Genomic DNA, 22,241 nt, shown 5'->3' with positions numbered 1-22,241 from the left:
GCAATTCAGAAATGGAACTTTCACGAGGGACTGTCCAGTACATCAAACAGTGTTGTATCTTGGGCAAAAAGGAGCTTTCTGATTACTTTAGGGCTCACTCCACCAGAGTGAAGGCCACTGCTACAACCCTATTTATGGAAGTCCTCTTGTTTTAGGCCTCGGACCTTTCTGAGCATACGTCCATACTTTGATGAGGCACTAGTGTAAAGACTCCCAAAGTCCTCAGGAGGCTCTCTCAATTTTGCAGGACTTCCTGGTGTAAAGTTTACTCATTAGAACCGCCTTGAGAAAAACTGCTTTGATATCTATACACATTGAGAAATTTGTAGATTCCATCAGAAAAACAAGTTACCTTCTGTAATGCTCTTTCAAGTTTATACTCTAACCACAGATGCCTAATTGCCAGGTGGTGGTGCCTATATGCAGCTCTTTGTTGTCATGTCTCGAGGTGGGATGGATGTTAGTGGGAGGCTAATAGCATTCAAGAGTTGTGTCAAAGAGTTTTCCAGATTCAGTTTGGCGCCTAAGTGGATTCACAAGGTAAGAAATCCGCAGCTAGATTTCAGCATTGAAGCTAACTGTTTTTCAGCACATCTTGGTGTTGGCTTCAAGCAGGTACATACTGCAAAGTGTCGCCTTTCCCACCTTCAACAATTTGGATGCTGAATATAGTAATGAAAAACTGAAATATTTATCATTCATGTGTTTCCTTTGTCTAATTGCTTTACTTTTTCCAATCATAGAGGGGCTAACTGGGACACGGAGATATATGGAAATCCTGGTGCAACGGTTAAGGATCTCCTGATTGAACTTTATAGCAAAGTTGGAGCCACACGCCAGTGGGCATTAATACGCTGTATATCTGGGACACTAAAGAAGAAAGTTGAAGCTCTTGATGAGGTACAATCTTTGTTAAACTTTACAGTGTACATTTATTTTTATAAGTAATTTGAGAACCAAAAAAACTGAATCAGGACCTACTAAAGGAGTAACCGAATGCTGATTTCCAGCGGGGCCTGAGTACTGCAGGCAGACTTAGGGAAAACAGCTCCAGTGTAGAACAGGGAGCAGTATTCTTATCCAATCCTCATCCACCCTCCAAAGAGATCAAGTCCTGCTTTAGACTAAGTCTAGAGCAATACAGACGTTTAATTTTCAACATTTATGTGCCTTTATCCAACCTGATGGATGGGAGGCTGAGATTTCTCAGTCAGAAGCCTGTTTTTCTGGGGAGCCCAACAACTTTATTTGAAAAAAGAAGAAAATTAACCGAACTCTGTTGGCATCCTCAAACGCACTTGTTACCATTAGGATTTTACCATCAGCCAATTTCAAAAGTAATAAGCTTATCAGGGACACTATAAGTAGCTCAGTTGTCAATGTGGATAATAGAGATTATCCAGTATTGGGGTATCTTTCATAGATTCACATGCCTGAATCATTCCCTGTCGCCGAGGCAGCAGTCCCACGGTATATAAAAAAGCAGTGCCAAAAGTAAATTACAGTAGTAGGCCCTATGAAAAAGGCCTGAGGCCTACATTGTAGTAGCCTATCTACCTCATAATGCTAAAAAGACCAAAGTCTTTGTTCCAACCAATCAGCTCACAGCACCCTCTAGAACCCTCTCTGCAGAGCCAGTTCTCCTCAGATTTTCACCGCACGTCGTGTGGAAGGGAGTCTCACGGAGTCTTTACTCCGTTTCTTCTCTACTTCAGGATGTCTGACAAAAAAGCTTTATTTAAACCTTGCAGAACATGTAAAAAGAAAAGGGTCCATGTTGATGACCAACATAAGGACTGCATTTATTGCCTTTATCCAAAAGCATGAGGCAAAAAAATTGTAAGATCTGCCGCACCTTCCCTTCCAAGACCTTAAGGGATAGGGAGGCCAGAGTCCTCCTATGGCTCAAATCCTCTTCAACTGATGATGAAGACAGAGCTTCGACCTCAAGTAAAAGAGCTAGATCGCAGTAGGATTATCCAAGTGAGGGGAGAAAACATGTTAAAACCTCCCACTCCACTTCGGGCTCTTCACAGAGATCTCCATCTGCGCCAGCTCTCAATGAATCTACAAAGAAAACTGTGAGTAAGACCTCTTCTGTCTCCTCACCTGTGACTACCATCTCATCTTCTGCTCCTTCGTCGACAGCTATGATTTCCACCACAGCCATCACCTCTCCTATCCTGTCTACTAAGATCTCCATTGTGTCTAAATAAGCCATCGTCGACGATCCGTCGACGACAGTCTCATCATCGAAGAAGCACTCGTCGACGAAAACACCGTCGAAACCCCAGTCGACGAAGTCATCTACGGTACCATCGACGAGCGTCTCGTCGATGAAGAAGGAAGGTCCGTCGACGAAGAGCCCGTCGACGACGAGTCCGTCGACGGTAGTCCCGTCGACGTCGAGTCTGTCGACGGTGGTCCCGTCGACTCCATCGACGGTGGTCCTGTTGGCCATGCCTCCAGCAAGACCAATAGTTGTTGCTTCAGCAAAGCCTCCAACCACTATACAGGCTTTTTCTACGCCACTTTCTTCTAAAACTTTTCAATTAATATCATACCAGCGGCAAGAAGGTGCTTACATCTCGCCACTTACGCCCTCCCATCTCCTAGAGACTTATGCTCATGAAGAGTAGGATGATGACAATGAGGGAGCTTTTGGGATAGCTCACCATCCTTCAGAATTGAACATTAAGTGCCAGGATGATGAGGAGGATGATGACTATTCTGAACATTACTATCAGGGGGACATTGTAGTGCCTCATCAGACAGAATACCAAAGACTTTCTCATCCTTCGGAATCCACCATCTGCCACCGAGCCTTATTCAGGATTTACAGGCCATGCTGGCAGACTATAAACAACGTTTTCTGCCTCAGCAGGTTGTGCCTCCACCCCAACCTGCTGTTCCGGTTCCTCAACCTGAGATTCCACCACCTAGGACTCCGGTAACGGAACCTCCACAACCTGATTTGCTTACTCAGACCCCGGATACTTCTTCGGATGAAGAAGTAGAGGAGGGCGAGTTACCAGAAAATCCTCCGTTAGATCCGTGGGATAGTTACGTTATTCCCATGCCGTCTCCACCAACTCCACAACCTTCAGACTCACCACCTGAAGACATAGGTGAGTTCCATAATCTCATGCAGAGAGCTGCAACTAGATTTCAACTGCCGGTAATAGTGGAACAGACAGAATGTTTTCTTCATGATTTTAAAGAAGAAACTAGGAAGGTGACCAGAGCAATTCCTATAATAGATTATATCAGGAAAGAAGGCGCCAAAGTGATGAAAAATCCTGCTTCTGTACCGGCCGTGTTACCAAGGATTGATAAAAAAATATAGCGCTCCTCTTAATAGTCCTTCATCCCTCATTGGTCACCCGCGGCCGGATTCGGTTATCTCGCAGGCCACGCAACAAAGATCGAAAAACCCAGCCACCTCCTTCACTACACCACCAGATAAGGAGGGGCGTCTTTTGGACCTTATCGGTTCATCATTCACCATGGCACCTACCACAATGGCGCAAGCTGAAACGTATGCGTGCTTAGACCCATGCGTAACTTGCGCTGAACCATCAGTGTATGTGATGCAATGGAAATCCTCCAAAGGCTGCATAGTCAATGGGGCAGGACGAACAAATTCATACTGCAAAAACTCCTGCGACTGTAGTGAGGCATCAAAAATAAACTTGACATCTTGAGATGTCAATGATGCTGCCCATTGTATCCACCGTGGGTGCAAAGCTTTAGGATTTGGTACACTAGCTTTCATCATTGCCTCTAGTGCAGGATACGGGGTAACAACCAAAATGCGTTTTCACTGCGACAGTGCACGTTCCTTAAGAATCGCCATTTGCACTGCTGTCAAAACTTTTCCACAGTGGAAAACCGCATTTCAGCCGAAGTGTACAAGTGTGACTTGTAAGCAATTGGTACTGTGTCTCCTTCGTTAAAAGTAAGGTAAGTGAAACTCACTGCCCCGAGATGATTCTTATCACCAGGTTGGTGTGGTTATCACGAGTCAGTAAGAATTTAGATTCAAGAAGATCAGCCTGCAAACATTGCAAAATGGCTGAATGTTCAGGCAGCCAGCACGATTTGGTAAAAGTAGGTTGTATCAAAGCATACAAAGGCTTGATACGCTGGGCATATTCGGGAATGTATGTACGCCCGAAATTTAAAAACCCAGTAAGGACTATCATTTTTTCAGAGTCGTAGGAGCGCGCAGTTGTGCGCATTTCTCCAAGAAGTGAGGAGCCAATCCTCGACATTCATTGTTGAGCTCGTAGCCCAGGAACAACACTGTGTATTCTGCAATGTGAGACTTTGCAAAGTTGAATTTGTTTACCAAAGTCCGCAAAATTACAAATGATGCTGTTAACGCGACACAGATGAGCTCAAAGCTCGTCATCTGTGAGATATATGTCATCCACATACAAACATACATCCGTGTCTACTATCTCCAAGAGAGAGACAATACGGGCAGCAAACATGCCTGGACTATTCTTATAGCCCATTGCTAGGCGTTTAAATTGGCGTTGTTTGCCGCCATAGGTAAAACTGGTCCATTGGGAACTTAGACCATCCAAATTGTGGGCAAAAAAAACTTTGGAAATGTCAAGTGTGGTTTTAAACCGTTTCCGCACAAGACCATCCACTAGAGCAGAGCCGTGGGTATTTTGTACTGCACAGGTACGGCAAGTAATCCAATACCAAACGGTACGAGCCGTCTTACTTGGTCACAGTAAAAAGAGGGTTATTCATCGGTGACACGCAAGTTTCAATTACGCCTTGATATTCCAATTGTTCAAGGATTTCCGCGACGGAAGCCTTAGCTTCACGTCGGATGGGATATTGAGGTTGAGGCTGTGGCATAGACCGTAAAGGAATTTTGTGGTGTGGGGAAAATGTATCCCACCCACAATGTGTGCGGTACAAAGCCAGCGAGAGGGCCTTAGCCCACTCTTCTGCAAAATTCAGCGCATGCTCCTTCGAGACTGTGTGCGCGAAACTAGGGAGGATTACCTCGGAGCCGCGAGAACAAAAGGTGGGGGCCAGTCAGTCTCCGCTAACAAAATGTCATAGGTAGTTGTAAGATTTTCCCAAAATACCCCTTTTATCCAGTATTAGGGGTGTCTTTCATAGATTCACATGCCTGAATCATTCCCCGTCGTCGAGACGGGAGCCTCCGGTACATAAAAAAGTAATGTCCTATAGACATACATAGAGAAAATAGGCCTAAGGACCTCTCCTTAGTAGCCTTTCTTTGTCCTTATGTAAAAAGGACCAAACTCTCACAGTCAGCCAATCAGCTCCGACCTCCCTCTAGAACCTTCCTGGGAGGAGCCTCAGTCCCTCAGATTTTCTACCGCACGTTGTGCTAAGGGAGTCTCCTCTGAGCTCTGCTCAGATTCTGTGTTTTTTCACTTCATTAAATGACATTGTTGTCAAGGATTCTTTTCTACTATGGATTATCTTCAAATACATTCTTTAAAGAAGGTCTGGTAAGGAAGAGGTTGCTCTGCTCTGATCCTCTCACCGACTGCATTTACTGTCTATACCGCAGGCCAAAGACTAAGTACGTCGCACTTTCTCAAGTAAGTTTTTGAGACACTAAGACCAGAAAGGAGGTTTTTTATTTTCTCCAGTGACCGAGATGAGGCGTTGTCCTCAACGTCTAGGAGACCTCAAAAGAGAAGAGAATCTCCTCAGACTCATTCCTCAGGGGAACGTCCTGAGAAGGCCCTCAAAAAGACCACTCATGGGTCTTCTGGGCACAGTCCTTCAAAATCTCCTCACTCTGTGGAAAAGGAGAGTAAAGGCCTGGCTTTTGGAGAAAAATCATGTAAAAAAGACGACTTCTGAGCCGTCAAAATCACCTCCTCTGGTCATGGGACCCTTCAGAAGGGCGTCTTCTATACCGTCTGAGGTAAAGACTAAGAAGCCAACCTAGTCTACGATGGCCTCGTCTACGATGGCCTCGTCTACGATGGTCTTGTCTACGATGGCTCATCTACAATTGCTCGTCTACGATGGCTCGTCTACGACGGCTCGTCTACGATGGCTCGTCTACGACGGCTCGTCTACGATGGCTCATCTACGACGGCTCGTCTACGACGGCTCGTCTACGATGGCTCGTCTACGATGGCTCGTCTACGACGGCTTGTCTACGACGGCTCGTCTACGACGGCCTCGTCTACGACGGCCTCGTCAACGACGGCCTCATCTACGATGGCCTTGTCTATGATGGCCTCATCTATGATGGCCTCACCTACGATGGCCTCACCTACGATGGCCTCATCTACGATGGCCTCATCTACGATGGCTCATCTACAATGGCTCGTCTACGATTGCTCATCTACGGCGGCTCGTCTACGACAGCTCGTCTACGACGGCTCGTCTACGACGGCTCATCTACGACGGCTCGTCTACGACGGCTCGTCTACGATGGCTCATCTACGGTGGCTCGTCTATGATGGCTCGTCTACGACGTCTCGTCTACGACGGCCTCGTCTACGACGGCCTCATCTACGATGGCCTTGTCTATGATGGCCTCATCTATGATGGCCTCACCTACGATGGCCTCACCTACGATGGCCTCATCTACGATGGCCTCATCTACGATGGCCTCATCTACGATGGCTCATCTACGATGGCTCGTCTACGACGGCTCGTCTACGACGGCTCGTCTACGACGGCTCGTCTACGACGGCTCGTCTACAACGGCCTCATCTAAGATGGTCTCATCTATGATGGCCTCATCTATGATGGCCTCATCTACGATGGCCTCATCTACGATGGCCTCATCTACGATGGCTCATCTACGATGGCTCGTCTACGACGCCTCGTCTACGAAGGTCTCATCTACGATGTCCTCAGAAGGTCTCATCTACGATGTCCTCATCTATGATGTCCTCAGGTCTCATCTACGATGTCCTCATCTATGATGTCCTCATCTATGATGGCCTCGTCTATGATGGCCTCATCTATGATGGCCTCATCTATAATGGCCTCATCTATGATGGCCTCATCTATGATGGCCTCATCTATGATGGCCTCATCTATGATGGCCTCATCTATGATGGCTCGTATACGATGGCTCGTCTACGATGGCTCGTCTACGATGGCTCGTCTACGACGGCTCGTCTACGACGGCCTCATCTACGATGGCCTCATCTATGATGGCCTCATCTATGATGGCCTCATCTAATAATGGCCTCATCTATGATGACCTCATCTATGATGACCTCATCTATGATGGCCTCATCTATGATGGCCTCATCTATGATGGCCTCATCTATGATGGCCTCATCTATGATGGCCTCATCTGCGATGGCTCGTCTACGACGGCTCGTCTACGACGGCTCGTCGACGATGAGAGCGTCGACGATGAGAGCGTCGACGACGAGAGCGTCTATGACTGCTCGTCTATGACTGCTCGTCTATGAGGGCCTCATCTAGGGGGGCCTCATCTATGAGGGCCTCATCTATGATGGCCTCATCTATGATGGCCTCATCTACTATGGCCTCATCTACGATGGCTTGTCTACGATGGCCTCGTCTATGATGGCCTAGTCTATGATGGCCTCGTCTATGGTGGCCTCGTCTATGGTGGCCTCGTCTATGGTGGCCTCGTCTATGGTGGCCTCGTCTATGGTGGCCTAGTCTATGGTGGCCTCGTCTATGATGGCCTCGTCTATGATGGCCTCGTCTATGATGGCCTCGTCTATGATGGCCTCGTCTATGATGGCCTCGTCTATGATGGCCTCGTCCATGATGGCCTCGTCCATGATGGCCTCATCTATGATGGCCTGGTCTATGATGGCCTGGTCTACGACGGCCTGGTCTACGACGGCCTCATCTAAGATGGCTCGTCTATGGCATCGTCTACGACGGCCTCGTCTATGACTGCTCGTCTACGACGGCATAGTCTATGACTGCGATCTCTTCGACTGGCTCGTCGACGAGGGACATTCCGACAATTCTGGAATCTCTTACAAGGTGGTAGAGAAGGCTGATCAACGTTTTAAGATCTCAATGGCCTCTCAAGAACAGGACTGCTTCTTGTATGACTTCATAGAACCTCTCAAGAAAGCATTAAGGTCATTACCGATTATCGATTACCTATAGTCAGAAGGGGTATAGGGCGCCAGATACAGCACCGGCGTGTTTAACAGGATATCCTAAGCCGGACTCCGTAGTGACATAGGCGACCCAGAAGAACTCCAGGAATCCTTCGGCCCCTTTGTCGCTTCCTCCTGATAAGGGGGGAAAAGAGTGGACAACATTGGGAACAGGTTTTCCTCAATGTCGGCAATGATGGTAAAGGCCGCGAACGCCCTAGCGCTCTTGGGACGCTATCATAGACAATTGTGGGCACACATAGCCCCATACCTGTCGGAATTGCCAAATTCATCCAAAGAGGATTCTGCTAGATGGTGAAGAATCGGCGTCGGAAACTATAGACTGCGCGATGGATATCGCGATGACAAGGTTCCGCCAGTTGGCTGGAGCAACCCCTCCCCGCAGGCTTCCGCACAAACATCTACGCCTGCTGCTCCAGGAAATATCTGCGATGTTGAAGAAAGGAGCGATGCGATCGAGCGAGTTCATTCGTCTCAAATAGGGAAAGGATTCTATTCCCGCTTCTTTCTTATACGCAAGAATGAGAAAAAGTGGAGGCCCATACTAGACCTCAGGGCACTAAACTCTTTCCTGAAGAGTCAGTCGTTCAGGATGGTGACGATCCAAGAAATACTAGGCATACTGGAAAAAGGAGATTTTATGACATCTTTGGATCTCCAGGATGCCTACTACCACATCCCGATACTCAAGGGGCACAGAAAATTCCTGAGATTCGAGGTGGCAGGGCAGCACTACCAATTCGAAGTCCTACCGTTTGGCCTCAAATCCGCACCGCGGATTTTCACCAAGTGCCTTTCACCTGTGGCAGCTTTCCTGCGTCAAATGGGTCACCAAGTCTTCCCCTACCTCGACGACTGGCTGGTCAAGGCACCTTCAGCTGCAGGCGCGACCAAATCCTCCAACGCCTGCACCAATCTCTTTCGGCAGCTAGGATTGACTCTCAATCACGAGAAATCCTGCATGACCCCAACAAGAAACATCACCTTCCTCGGGGCGACCTTGAACACGGAATGCGCAAGGGCATTTCCTTCAAAGGACAGGAAAAACAGGATAATATCTCTGGCCACGGCTGTGGCATCAAGGAAGTCCCTAAGAGTTCGAACCTACAAACCTGGAATGGTGGAGAAATCACAGGAATTTGTCTATAGGACTGCCATTCCTACTTCCAGCAGCACCTCTGGTGATCACCACGGATGCATCCCTGGAAGGCTGGAGAGCTGTCCTCCAGGATCTCCAAATAAGCGACAAATGGACAATTCAGGAGAAGCAACTCCATATCAATCTTCGGGAACTAAGGGCTGTGTATCTAGCACTACATGCCTTTTTACCACGCATCCAGAACTCCCAGGTGCTCGGCAGAACGGACAACACCACGACGATGCACTATCTCAACAAACAGGGAGGAACGCGTTCGCTCACTCTATCACGCGAGTCGCAAAAGATCTGGCACTGGCTTGTACTCCACGGGATCACGCTCAGGGCGGACTATGTCCCGGGCAAGGTCAACACCATTGCCGACGCCCTAGGCAGACAGAAATCCCTCTCCCACGAATGGGAGCTCGACAAGAGTACGCTGGATCACATATTCTCAGAATGGGGGGCCCCAGGAATCGACCTGTTTGCCACCAAGGAGAACGCCAAATGCCCAAACTATGCAAGCTGGCGTCCCCAACCAAGGTCACTCGGAAATGCTTTTTCCATCGGTTGCTTCAGCGTATTTGCGTACGCTTTTCCACCATTTCTGATGATTCCCAGGGTTCTCAGGAAGATGAAGGCGGAGCCTTGTACCCGATCACTCAAGTTATCGGCCTGGCTCCTGAGCACAGAGTTCTGTGACCTAAATATCCCACAGGACTGCAGAGATGTCCTGGCAAAAGCGATTGCGGACAGTACAAACAAAACCTACTCTCTCAAGTGGAAAAGGTTCTGCATTTGGTGTTCAGACCAGGGCCTGCGACCGCTCGCTGTCACCACTGAACAGATATTACCATACCTCCTACAATTGGCACAGTCAGGACTGGCACATGCATCCATTAAGGTTCACCTGGCAGCTATCTCTAGGTTCACCAGAACCTTCACGGGACCTTCTCTGTGGTCAAGTAGGCTGGTCAAGCAATTCCTGAAGGGGCTCTACAGATCCTTTCCGAGGCCTCGGAAAGTCCCTCCGACATGGCAACTGAAGCTGGTACTCAACCAACTCATGAGACATCCGTTTGAACCCATTCATCGAGCATCTATCAAATACATCTCCTGGAAAACGGCGCTCTTGCTCGCTTTAACATCGGACAGGAGAGTTAGCGAGCTACAAGCTTTGTCCATTCAGGAACCATATATGCAGTTCAGACAGGACAGGGTGGTGCTGAGACCGAACCCTAAATTCATACCAAAGGTGCCTTCGGACTTTCATCTCAATGAACCAATTGTCCTTAGGTCCTTCTTTGCGAACCCTTCCACAGCAGCAGAAAGAGCACTGCATTCTTTGGATCTCAAGAGATGCCTAAAGTTCTACCTGGATATAACCAAGGCTCTCAGGAAGTCTTCACAACTGTTCGTGGCATACAGCAGACCAAGAATGGACCTGCCTCTTACGAAGCAAAGCATCTCGAGATGGATCTCCTCGGCGATTGCATTCTGCCACGACAAGGCCGGACGGCCTTTGACTGATCATGTTACTGCTCATTCCACCGGGGCAATGTCCACGTCAGCAGCACTGTTCGCTGGGGTGCCAATCTTGGACATATGCAGAGCGGCGACCTGGAAGTCACCGCACACTTTCTCCAGACACTACTGCCTGGATATCGAACTTCAGAAGGATGCGGCAGTGGGCCAGGCGGTGCTTCGCCATCTCTTTCAGTGAGGTGAGCCTTCCTACATCCCGCCATCCAGGTATGCACATTCTTTGCTCTTGTGATGTTCCAATTATGGTGTCCCCATGTTATATGATAATATATGCATTGTCTAACATGTCTGGAGGACGACTTTACATCACACATGTGCATATCTGATTGCTAGCTACTCTGATTCAGGCATGTGAATCTATGAAAGACACCCCTAATACTGGATAAGAAATGCGTTACTTACCTGTAACAGCAGTTATCCAGTATTGGTGTCTTTCATAGATTCACATGCAACCCTCCCGCCTCCCCTGGAAGGACTCACATCCCTCTCTGACAATATTACGCCAACCTAGCTGGGTGCGTACGAAAATCTGAGGGACTGAGGCTCCTCCCAGGAAGGTTCTAGAGGGAGGTCGGAGCTGATTGGCTGACTGTGAGAGTTTGGTCCTTTTTACATAAGGACAAAGAAAGGCTACTAAGGAGAGGTCCTTAGGCCTATTTTCTCTATGTATGTCTATAGGACATTACTTTTTTATGTACCGGAGGCTCCCGTCTCGACGACGGGGAATGATTCAGGCATGTGAATCTATGAAAGACACCAATACTGGATAACTGCTGTTACAGGTAAGTAACGCATTTCTTATGGTACGTAGTATGTCACCTTCAATTAAAAGGACTGTCATAAAGTCTATCAGGGGGAGCTACCCTGGTATCAGCTGTCTCCACAACAGCATACTGGTCAGTCGCTGTCACCTTCAGTAGTGGACGCTGGGCCTAAAGCACTATGTTAATCTCTGCCGCGCTGTCCAACAAAGTCAGCGCCCATGTCCGATTCCGAAGCCGCGTTCTCACTAACTGTGGCATATCTCGCTGTTAAAGCGGCAACTTTCTACTTCTGAAACTGGGTTATTTTCGCTGTCGAATCGTCCTGCTTGCCTTTACTGTCTTTCGGGCGGGGATGGTCGTGTCCCTGCTGGCCACCCCGATCCCTGACGCCTCCTCCACCACCGGTCGATGAGGCCGATGAGTCCTGAAAAGAACGAGGAGAGTGTTGTTCAGAAACCTGAAAACGATCAGGTGATTTTATCTTTGCGCGATCGCGCAAGTCATAAACACGTTCTGTAGGTGTAGGCACTGGAGATGCAGGACGTGACCCCTGTTTATGCTGCTGTTGTTTACCCTGTTTTTTGTTCCTGGGCTTGGAGTCAGCTCCAAGGATTTTTACGAAGTGCCTGGCTCTGGTAGCGGCAGAACTACGCTCGTCAGGGATCCAGGTTTTCCCGTACTTGGACGACTGGCTAGTCAAAGGTCCTTCAAAGTGCAGAGTACAGAACGACATACCAGAGTGTCGCAATCTCTTTGCATCCCGAGGTCTCACTGTGAATGAAAGTAGATCTCAAACTCTTCCGGAAAGAGTCCTACTTTTCCTATGGGCTCGACTGGACACGAAACAATGCAAGGCATTCTTGTCTCAAGAAAGGCACCTCGGTCTACAGACATTGGCCATAAAACTGTCAAAAAGAAAGTGACTTTCTGTTCCCCCTGTTTGCTTCACTTCAGGGAATGTGTTCTTCGGCCATAAATCTCATTCCATTGGCACGTCTCAAAATGCGGCCTCTACAGGAGGAGCTACATCTCCAGTGGCAACAAGTGACAGGCTCCTTTGAGGACATTATCAAAATCACCCCACGCATGGTAGATGCTCTTCAATGGTGGACGCAACTACACAATCTAAAACAAGGACTCACATTCTTACAAACTCCTCCGGACTTCGTACTAACGACAGATGCGTCCATGGAGGGCTGGGGAGGGCATCGCCCGGACTTGCAAATGGTCCCAAAAATACAGACAATGTCACATCAACAGTCTGCAGTTGAGAGCCATATTTCTATCCCTACAAGCGTTCCTTCCCAGACTCGCAGGGTCTTCAGTCTTGGTCCGGACGGACAATACCACAAGCATGTTTTATGTAAACAAGCAAGGAGGGACAAGATCAGCTACGCTCTCCAAGGAGGCTCAGGAGTTATGGGAATGGCTGACACTTCACAACATAACTCTCAAGGCGGAACATGTCAAAGGCCTCCACAATACCCTAGCAGACAAGCTCAGCAGATCCTTGTCGGATTGCCACGAATGGGAGCTAGACCACTCTCAATTGATCAAGGTGTTTCAGACTTGGGGCCAGCCAACGTTGGACTTGTTTGCGACCCAACAGAACAAGAAATGCCGGTATTACGCCAGCAGATACCCTCAACAGGGATCAAGAAGGAATGCCCGGTCCATGCGATGGTCAGGGATTTATGCCTACGCCTTTCCTCCGATCCCGTTGATTCCAAGAGTGTTGCGCAAAATGAAACAGGAGGGCTGCCGTCTCCTCCTAATTGCTCCTAGATGGCCTCTTCAGTATTGGTTTCAGGAGCTCATGTTGCTATCACTGGAACCTCTCATCAAACTTCTCCTGGCTCCAACACTACTGTCACGCAACGGGGGTCAGGTACTTCACGCAGACCCTCAATCTCTGAAATTGCATGCAAGAATTTCAACATCTCCAATTTCCTCAGGATTGCCGGGACATCTTAAAGAAAGCATGAGCCCAGAGCACGTTGAAGACTTATCGTCTCAAATGGAGGCGATTCTGCTCCTGGTGTACTTCAAATGCTTTACACCCAATTGAAGCTCCAGCAGAAAAAAATCTTCCTACTTTATTACATTTGGCACGTTCTGGTCTTTCTTTCTCTTCGGTAAATGTCCATCTAGTGGCTTTATCCAGGTTCAGGAAGATGGCTGACATTCCCTCACTATGTTCTTCATCGCTGATCAAACAGTTCATGAGAGGTCTTTTCCGGACTTATCCTCTGATAAAACCTTCACCACCGGAATGGGAACTCAACACGGTCCTTTCACAACTGATGAAGCACCCGTTCGAGCCAATTCACAAAGCCGACCTCAAGTACCTGACATGGAAGGTTGCTTTACTTTTAGCCCTAACTTCTGCCAGAAGAGTTGGAGAAATTCAGGCTTTCACTACAAAGGAACCTTTCTTACATTTCTCTCAAGAGTATTTCACTCTTCGAACGAATCCAACTTTCATACCCAAAGGGCCTTCTTAGTTCCATCTAAACGAACCAGTGAAATTGCGAATTTTCTTCCCAAATCCGACAACTCTGGCGGAAAGAACACTGCATTCTTTGGACATTAAACGATGCTTGAAGTTTTATCTTCAAAGAACAAAATCCTTCAGGAAATCAGATCAGTTGTTCGTGGCTTATGGCCAAGCTACACTGGGGAAAGCGGTCACTAAAGCCACAATTTCCAGGTGGATAGCCTCTGCGATCCATTTTTGCCACGTCAAATCCAACGGGCCATTACAAAGAACTGTCAGGTCACACTCTACAAGAGCTGTAGCAGTGTCTACAGCATTGTTTGCAGGAGTGACGCTGGAGAATATCTGCCCTGCTGCGACATGGAAGAATGTCCACACGTTAACAAGACATTACTGCCTGCAATAAGCAAATCAACATGATGCGGCAGTTGGTCAAGCGGTTTTACGTTACCTGTTTCCATAAGAACAAATTCAGGCAACCAATGTTTTATTCATCTTATAATGAGTCCATGCCTTTCAATATTTCTGTAAAGGTTAAAGATGTACATGTATTGCAGATTACTTGCTTCTTTTGTAGTGATATTACTTTTCCTGTTTAATATTATATGACTGCTCTTTGGCATTTAGTCATGTTTTTCATTAGTAATGTGTTTACTTCGCAATTGTTGGTTGTTAAACATGTGTTTATGGGGGTGTATCACCATAAGTCTCCCACCATCCGCAACCGACTTTTGTCTGGCATACTGCTTGCTATTCTGATTCAGGCATGTGAATCTATGAAAGATACCCCAATACTGGATAAGAAAACAAGTTACTTACCTGTAACTTCAGTTATCCAGTATTTCATAGATTCACATGCACCCACCCTCCTTCCCGGAGAGTCAGTTCTCTAATTTTTGTGATACTCATTCCCACTTGTGCTAACGAAAATCTGAGGAGAACTGGCTCTGCAGAGAGGTCTCTAGAGGGTGCTGTCAGCTGATTGGTTGGAACAAAGACTTTGGTCTTTTTAGCATAATGAGGTAGATAGGCTACTACAATCTAGGCCTCAGGCCTTTCTCATAGGGCCTACTACTGTAATTTACTTTTGGCACTGCTTTTTTATATCCCGGGGACTCCCGCCTCGGCGACGGGGAATGATTCAGGCATGTGAATCTATGAAAGATACCAATACTGGATAACTGAAGTTAAAGGTAAGTAATTTGTTTTCTTTCTCAATAACTGAATGAACGTATATGCTTCTTGTTATTGACTATAAGTGGAGCACAGAAATGCAAAATGAGGTTCCTGCCATGATTTTGATGGCAGTGTTTCCCTTTAAAAAATGCAAATATAATCATTTCAGAACAAAGGAACCCACTAAAATCATGTGATCTTCAAGTTCACAAGATTAAATGGGATGTTGCTGTCAGTGAGATTTTTGGGTTATTTATTTAAATGCCAGCAAATCAGTCTGAATGTGTCAAATGTCAATGCTAATCTATTGAATACAGCCTTATATTGATTGGCAATTTGGTAGAAGAGATAAATGGTGTAAAGATACTGTAGGAGCCTGACTTAGTATATGGTGCACACTTATTTAAGTGAAGCACCTTGCACTAATCCAGGCAACCCTTATGGCGATTTTAGTGGTCTTAGACAACCATAACTCTCTGAGGGTTAGTTGTGGAGAGCAAACATGAAAAATGATAGTGGAGCACTCCTTATTTTAAACCTTATTTCTAAATAGTAATCCTTTCAGCTTTTGTGTGCTACACTGGGAGGCATGATGTCTAGCACGCCTCAAGGTTATTAGAAACATACATTCAAGTACTCGATCCAATGTGCACAATTCACAAAACAAATGTTTACAATTTTCCAGTTCTTTTCAAAGTGATTTATATTTAAATATAATTTTTTAACTCAACTTTTTATTTAACATTTCCATGGCACATAAATATTTACTTCAATATATATGCGGATACATCTGTATGTTATATTTCATCACATCACTGAATAAACATATTTAAGTGCTGTCTTTTAACATGCATGTATTCTTTCCTTCCTTCCATGCCCAATGCATTTCGGGACGTGTCCCTTCAACAGGGGCCATTTCATATGGATATAAACACCTGCAGCCATCTCTGTGGGACCAAAATAAATATCTAGTCACTGTGCTTTATCCAATAAAGGACATTCACAGTCTAAACTATTAGGCTATCTCTTTAACTCCTAACACAAAGGCTTTTTGTTAGGATTTAAGAGATAGCCTAATAGTGAGCTGCCTATTTATTGCACAACGCTCACTAGCACATTGGTATATCTCCTAACCGGAGATATAAACACAAATACACAATATACTTAAATTGTAAACAGATTAGTAAGCACAAATTACAGGGGTCTCCAGGGGAGACCAAACCATTACCTAAAAAAGTAGAATGCGAACTGCGACCGAAGTCGGGGCTTGGACCAGGAGACTCAGAGGAGCGGGGGACACAAGGAACCACCCAAGGTAAGTACCCAGGAACCCCCCCCCCCTCTCCCCCAGGCTGTGTGCAGAGTGGAAACACAGCTGCGTGTCCAATAGAAGTCAACGGTTGCTGTTTTGGACCCTTCCCAATGGACCCTGAAGAAACCCCGTGGAAGACAGAAGGTTGGAGAGTGATCCCACCCGTGGATATGCGAGGAACTAGGATACCTACACCAGGGAAGCCATGTGCATAGGTGCGAAGTGACATCGGAAGCCGCCGCATACCACAATGAGTTCAGGAAAGATTCCGCTAGAAAAGACTGTGCAAAAGTCCAGTGGAATCCAAGGGCAGTTTCTTTTTTTTAAAACATTTTATTGGCATTTTCATATCCAACAACATAGACATTACATCGCACTTCCTACTCAGCAAAGTAGAGCCTTTCCATATGGCTAGAGCAACACTAATGCTGTCTTATCATTCTCACACCAAGCACAGTACATCAATCAAGCTTTTAATGCCCAAGCAAAGATGCGGCGGCCGGTTGATGCCCTCTAGTTTCCTACAGTTAGGTGTCTCATGAGGGATAGTTAGGTGGCATTGTCATGTTGTGTGTGTGGGTCCTGTCTTCTGTCTGCTGCTTGAGGGGTAAGTAACAGGTATGTATTTAGGGGCCACCTTACGTCTTTTGATCTGGAGGCCAATGGTAGAAGTTCTGAGTATGTGGTTAGTTGCTCCTAGCCATGGACCAAATCCTGTAACCAGTCCTTAAATTTAGGAGCCCTTCCACGTCCCTATCTACGCGCTAATTTGCCCTTGGTCAACAGTAATCCAAGTGACACAAAGTGCCTCACAGATGCTTCTAGGTTTCTGTGTATCCAAACAGCGCAGTAAGTGTGGTAAGGCATATCTGTGTTTCCACCATCTGGGACAGGACCTCCCCCCAGTATTTAAAAATCAATCTGCATGTCCAGGCTAGAAGAAGGAAATCTTCCCCCTCCATCCCACATCTATCACATTTATCAGTAGGTTCAGAACATAACAATGCAGTCTTGCTGGGGTATAATATGTCCTAATCTGATAGTCATCTATCCGCAGATTCCTTAACTTAGAATATCCCCAGGCGTCAGACTGCATCTGGCAAAATATTTGTAGCAGCACCTCTGTGCGCCGAGGGAAGGCACCACACGACCCCGCCCTGACGTCGTCCACGTACGTGACGTCAGCGGGTCATATAAGATCCCCCCCCCGGCGCTCTGACATCAGTTTTCCTTCTTTTCCTCGTGCAACGCGGATCTGGAGTAAGCGGTTCCTCTGGCCTGTTTTCAGGCCCCTCTTGACGCTTCATGTCTGGAGCAGTGTGCGATGCCTTCGGGCTTTAAAACGTGTACCTCCTGTTTGCTGCAAATGTCCGCAACAGACCCACATCTTATTTATATGTGGTGTTTGGGCAAACACCACGACTTGACATCAAACTTACTAAAGGACAATGGTTTTTGCTCACAACAGGTACTGCGTGTCCCATCATGTATTTCAACTTGTTTGCACTAAGCAACGCCCACTGGGAGCTTTCAATTAAATAAATAATGCTGGAAATTGTGTGTGAGCCATTGATGTGATGACTAATTAGCAGCTCATGAAGAATGAGCCTTGAGCTTTGAAACGCGCCGGCAAGATATGCTAATCCTTGGGGCATAAAGACAAGTTGCATCCTAAAGCCAGCAGGCAAGAGAACTGGGTGTGCCTTCTCAAAGCTTCAGGGCACTTGTTCTAAAGAGACATTGTTTATGTTCAGTGCGATTAACTGCACTTGGTTGCATTTTTCCTGTATCCTCCACAATAAGGGTTCCTTTTGCGTCCCACTTCCCGGGTTGTTGCTCCAGCTTCACACTGCTCCTCTCTTAGTGCTCAGATACTGGACGATGTGCCTCTTTTGGAGGATGTGGTTTAGAACTCTTCACAGCAACTATTGGCACTTTGTGCCTCTCTTGCCACTCCCTTCGGTGGTGTCCCTTTCATTAAGACATGACTCTATTCTATATCCTCTATGCCTGTGGGACGGCTCCTCTGATTCCGGTTGTCCCAGGTTTTGTGCTCTGCATTTCTGTATTCATGAGTTAGTTCTCACTTTTGCCTTCAAGCTACCTACTTGGGCCATTCTATGTTCATTTTAGGTATGCTACTCTGTTATCCTGGTGGATGTATGCTTTGTGCGTGTTTCAGTTGTGAACGCACCAGCGGCTTCAGGATGATACTGGCGCCCCTGTCGCGGCTCGTGTGCTCTTGGCGGGTTTCTTGCTCCCGCCTGTTCTCCTCATATGTTGCTCAGTTCCTGCCTCTTGCCCATTATTTCTTGGATGTGGCCTCTCCGGCCTCCGTTCCATGGGCTAGCCCGGCAGGCTCTGGTTACATCTGCTCATGTTGTCCTCAACGTTTGGTTGGTGTCCACATAATGCACAATTCAGATGAGAGTGGTCCTTCTTCCTCCTTCGTTCTGGACTCTCTCTCTCGGCCTGGAATATAATTGGTTCCGTTATACATCCCTTACTCATACCGGTATGGTCTCGCACCATTCTGTCTTTTTTGAGATGCCTTGCTTCCCATTTTCTTTTGCTGTTCATGAGCAACTTTGGTTACTGTCTGGCTGTTCCGCCACAGATTTTCCCATAGTCTGTCACTTTGTTGCCAGCTCAGTGCTTCGGACACTTTCTGTTGTTTTGTCGCAGACCCACCTCCCCCTTGGGGTATGGCTGTGGTATCTATTCTAAGTTAAGGAATCTGCAGCTAGATGTCTCTATCAGATGTTCGAGTTTCTTACCTTCGGTAACGATGTATCTGGTAGAGACGTTGTCTAGCCGCACATTCCTAAACCCCCACCCATCCTCCCCATTCTGCGAGAACCTTGCCAGGTGGGCTTCTCCACTTGCCTCCTTTCAGTTGCCATTAGTTTTCTTTCAAGGGAGCTCCCATAGTTGCGCCCCTTTCGGAATTATCATATGCGGCTGACTCCCTCCAAGGGGCTTCTTCCTGTAAAGATGGTGCCTTTCATTCACTGTCATCAGGAGATTCTTCCTCCTCCTCATCCTCCATACCTTCTTGCAGTAATTGCTGTTCTTTCTGTGTGTAATCCTTGTTGTACGGCACAGATCTACATGGTAAAAACAGTCTATTTTTGTCTGTTGCAATATTCTTTCCTTGTTGCTCGCACTTTAGGAAAGGCCTCCTCCTCCTCCTCCTCTTCCTCCTCTTCCTCCTCCTCTTCCTCCTCCTCCTCCTCTTCCTCCTCCTCTTCCTCCTCCTCTTCCTCCTCCTCTTCCTCCTCCTCTTCCTCCTCCTCTTCCTCTTCCTCTTCCCCTCCCTCCCGCCTTTTCAATTGAAATGGGGCTCTTGTCTCCTATATAGTCGTCTTCTTTAAAGACCTGTTAAGCTCTGTTTCAGGCATCCATTATTATAAGGGAAGCGCCGGTGTTTTCATACCTTCTTGCAGTAATTGCAGTTCTTTCTGTGTGTCGTCCTTGTTGGACGGCACAATTCTACATGGTAATACCAGTCTATTTTTGTCTGTTGCGATATTCTTTCCTTGTTGCTCGCACTTTAGGAAAGGTCTACGCTTCGCTTTGCGGGGTTCTTTCTCACAGCCTTGCTCCCCTTTTGCTTTTCGCTTGTATGTAGACCGTGTCTGATACTGTCTTTTACGATGGTGTTTTGCACTATCCGCCTTCTTTATTTTATGGATGTTTCATCCTTCGCACACTGTTCCCATACTTTCACAGTTTTTGTTGGTGGCTCCGCGTTGTGCCGCAGAAAAGTTTCTCTGAAGAAAACTGACGTCAGCCCGCCAGGGGGGACTTATATGACCTCGCTGATGTCACGTACGTGGACGACATCAGGGTGGGGTCGTGTGACGCCGTCCTCCAGCGCGCTGAGGTGCTGCAAAAAAAAGTATTCCGGATCCAGTCTGACAACTGGGGATATTCTAAGTTAAGGAATCTGTGGCTAGACAACGTCTCTACCAGATACATCGTTACCGAAGGTAAGTAACTCCTACTGCAGGAACTTGAAATTAATAACCCGTAATCAGCTACTGGCTGTTATCTTTTCAGGCTCCTGACAGCAGTGCATCCACTGTGTATCCCCCAATGGAGTGCCTAGCTTTGTTTCCCATCCCTTCCTCGAACTGTCAGTTGTCTCGACCTGCGAGGTGAGGATGCTGCAGTAAATACGCACCACTACATGTGAAGAATTGGTGGCTTGGAGCATGTTGTGTAGTGTTATTAAGGTGGGTGATTCCCTCTGAAAGTCTGGGGTCGCCATTTTGACATCTTGCCTTAGTCTGATGTACAGGAATATCTCGATAGGTGAAGGGGTATGGCCTCCAAATAATTCTTCCCTATGATGAAACCTCCCCTCAAGATACAGGTTCCCCTATGTGTGTATGTTGTGGCGATGTAGCATACGACGGCAGGCTCCCATAGGTGCCTGCAGCCGTTTTACGATGCCACTTTGTGATGCCTTTCTAGACCAAATTGGCGAAAAGGAGGGGCGACAGTGGCCAGCCCTGCCTAGTACCTTGGGTTATGGCGAAGACAGAGGAGTGTGCCCCATTAATAAGCAGTTTCGACAACAGTTCGTGATATAATAGCTGCACCCATGCACAAAAGCACGTGGGGATCCCATACGTCGCAATACTGCCATCAAAAAATCCCACTCCAGGGAGTCGAAAGCCTTGGTGGTGTTCAAGAAGACTGCCACTGCATTCAACTCCGGATCTATGTCCTGGATAATCGACAACAGGTTGCGTAAATTATGTGAATTAGCTCTGCCCGGAATGAAACCAGCCTGATCTGGCCGCACTAGTACTTCCATCAGTAAGCTGAGTTGATTCGCCAGCAATTTGGCCAGTATTTTCACTTCGCAATTTATTATTGACATGGCCTGTGTGACTCTCTATTGTCAGTGGGTTCAACTGGTTTTGGAAGGGAGATGAAGAGGGCTTCCTGCATGGTATGCTGAAGGGAGCCCATCTGTAACGCTTCTTCATACAACTTTTTTAGGAATGGTGCCATTATATTGATGTATGCTTTACAAAATTGATTCGGGAGTCCATCTGGTCCCGAAGCCTTACCTGACCCCAGCTGCATGATGGCAGCTTTGATTTAGTCTTCCTCTAAATCGATGCAAGAAATTCCCGCTGTGTATCACTCAACCATCCAAGTTCTACAGCCTCCAGATAGGAATCTACGTTCAGAAAGACAGATCTCAGAGTAGCGCACAGTGAGGAATAATATGTCCAGAAGGTCTGCAGTATCTCCTCAGTAACTTTTTGGAGTTTCCCTTCAGCATCCCAGATCTCCAAGACATAATTGGAAAATCGAGGTCTACTTGTCAATTCTGCCAGCTCCTTCCCTGGTCATTCCCCCTCTCTATGTCTCCTGGCTCTGTGGTATTTTCCTTGGAAAAGACTCTCCCTCTCAGCAGTACTATGTTGTTCGGTGAGTATTTCCCTAATTTTAGCACCCGTCTCCCCTTCATTAGTTGTAGCTAGATTAGCCTCCAAGTCTCTGAGATTCCTCTTCAGCTCCCCAATGTGCGCCTGATATCTCTCAGTATGCCCTTTATTTGCTATAGACATGCCTTGTATGTGCACCATCAGAGCCTCCCAAACCATTGCCAGTGTGCTGACATTGCTTGCATTGGTCACTTTGT

The 22,241-nt window shown here is 47.0% G+C and overlaps 1 protein-coding gene across 3 annotated transcripts in view; it reads left to right on the top strand.

Annotated features, from left to right (window-relative positions):
* Window positions 1-22,241, top strand: part of PHKA1 (phosphorylase kinase regulatory subunit alpha 1) — a 1,293,387-nt gene that overhangs the window by 811,863 nt on the left and 459,283 nt on the right. For all 3 annotated transcript variants that reach the window (XM_086942009.1, XM_086942008.1, XM_086942010.1), the window contains exon 22: window positions 744-900. In XM_086942009.1, the coding sequence (XP_086798135.1) occupies window positions 744-900 (157 nt within the window). The remainder of the gene's footprint in view (window positions 1-743; window positions 901-22,241) is intronic.

Source organism: Lissotriton vulgaris, chromosome 10 (genome assembly GCF_964263255.1).
Source record: "Lissotriton vulgaris chromosome 10, aLisVul1.2, whole genome shotgun sequence".
Lineage (NCBI taxonomy): Eukaryota > Metazoa > Chordata > Amphibia > Caudata > Salamandridae > Lissotriton > Lissotriton vulgaris.
The sequence above is the reverse complement of the archived record's forward strand: the minus strand, read 5'-3'. Positions and strand labels throughout refer to the sequence as shown.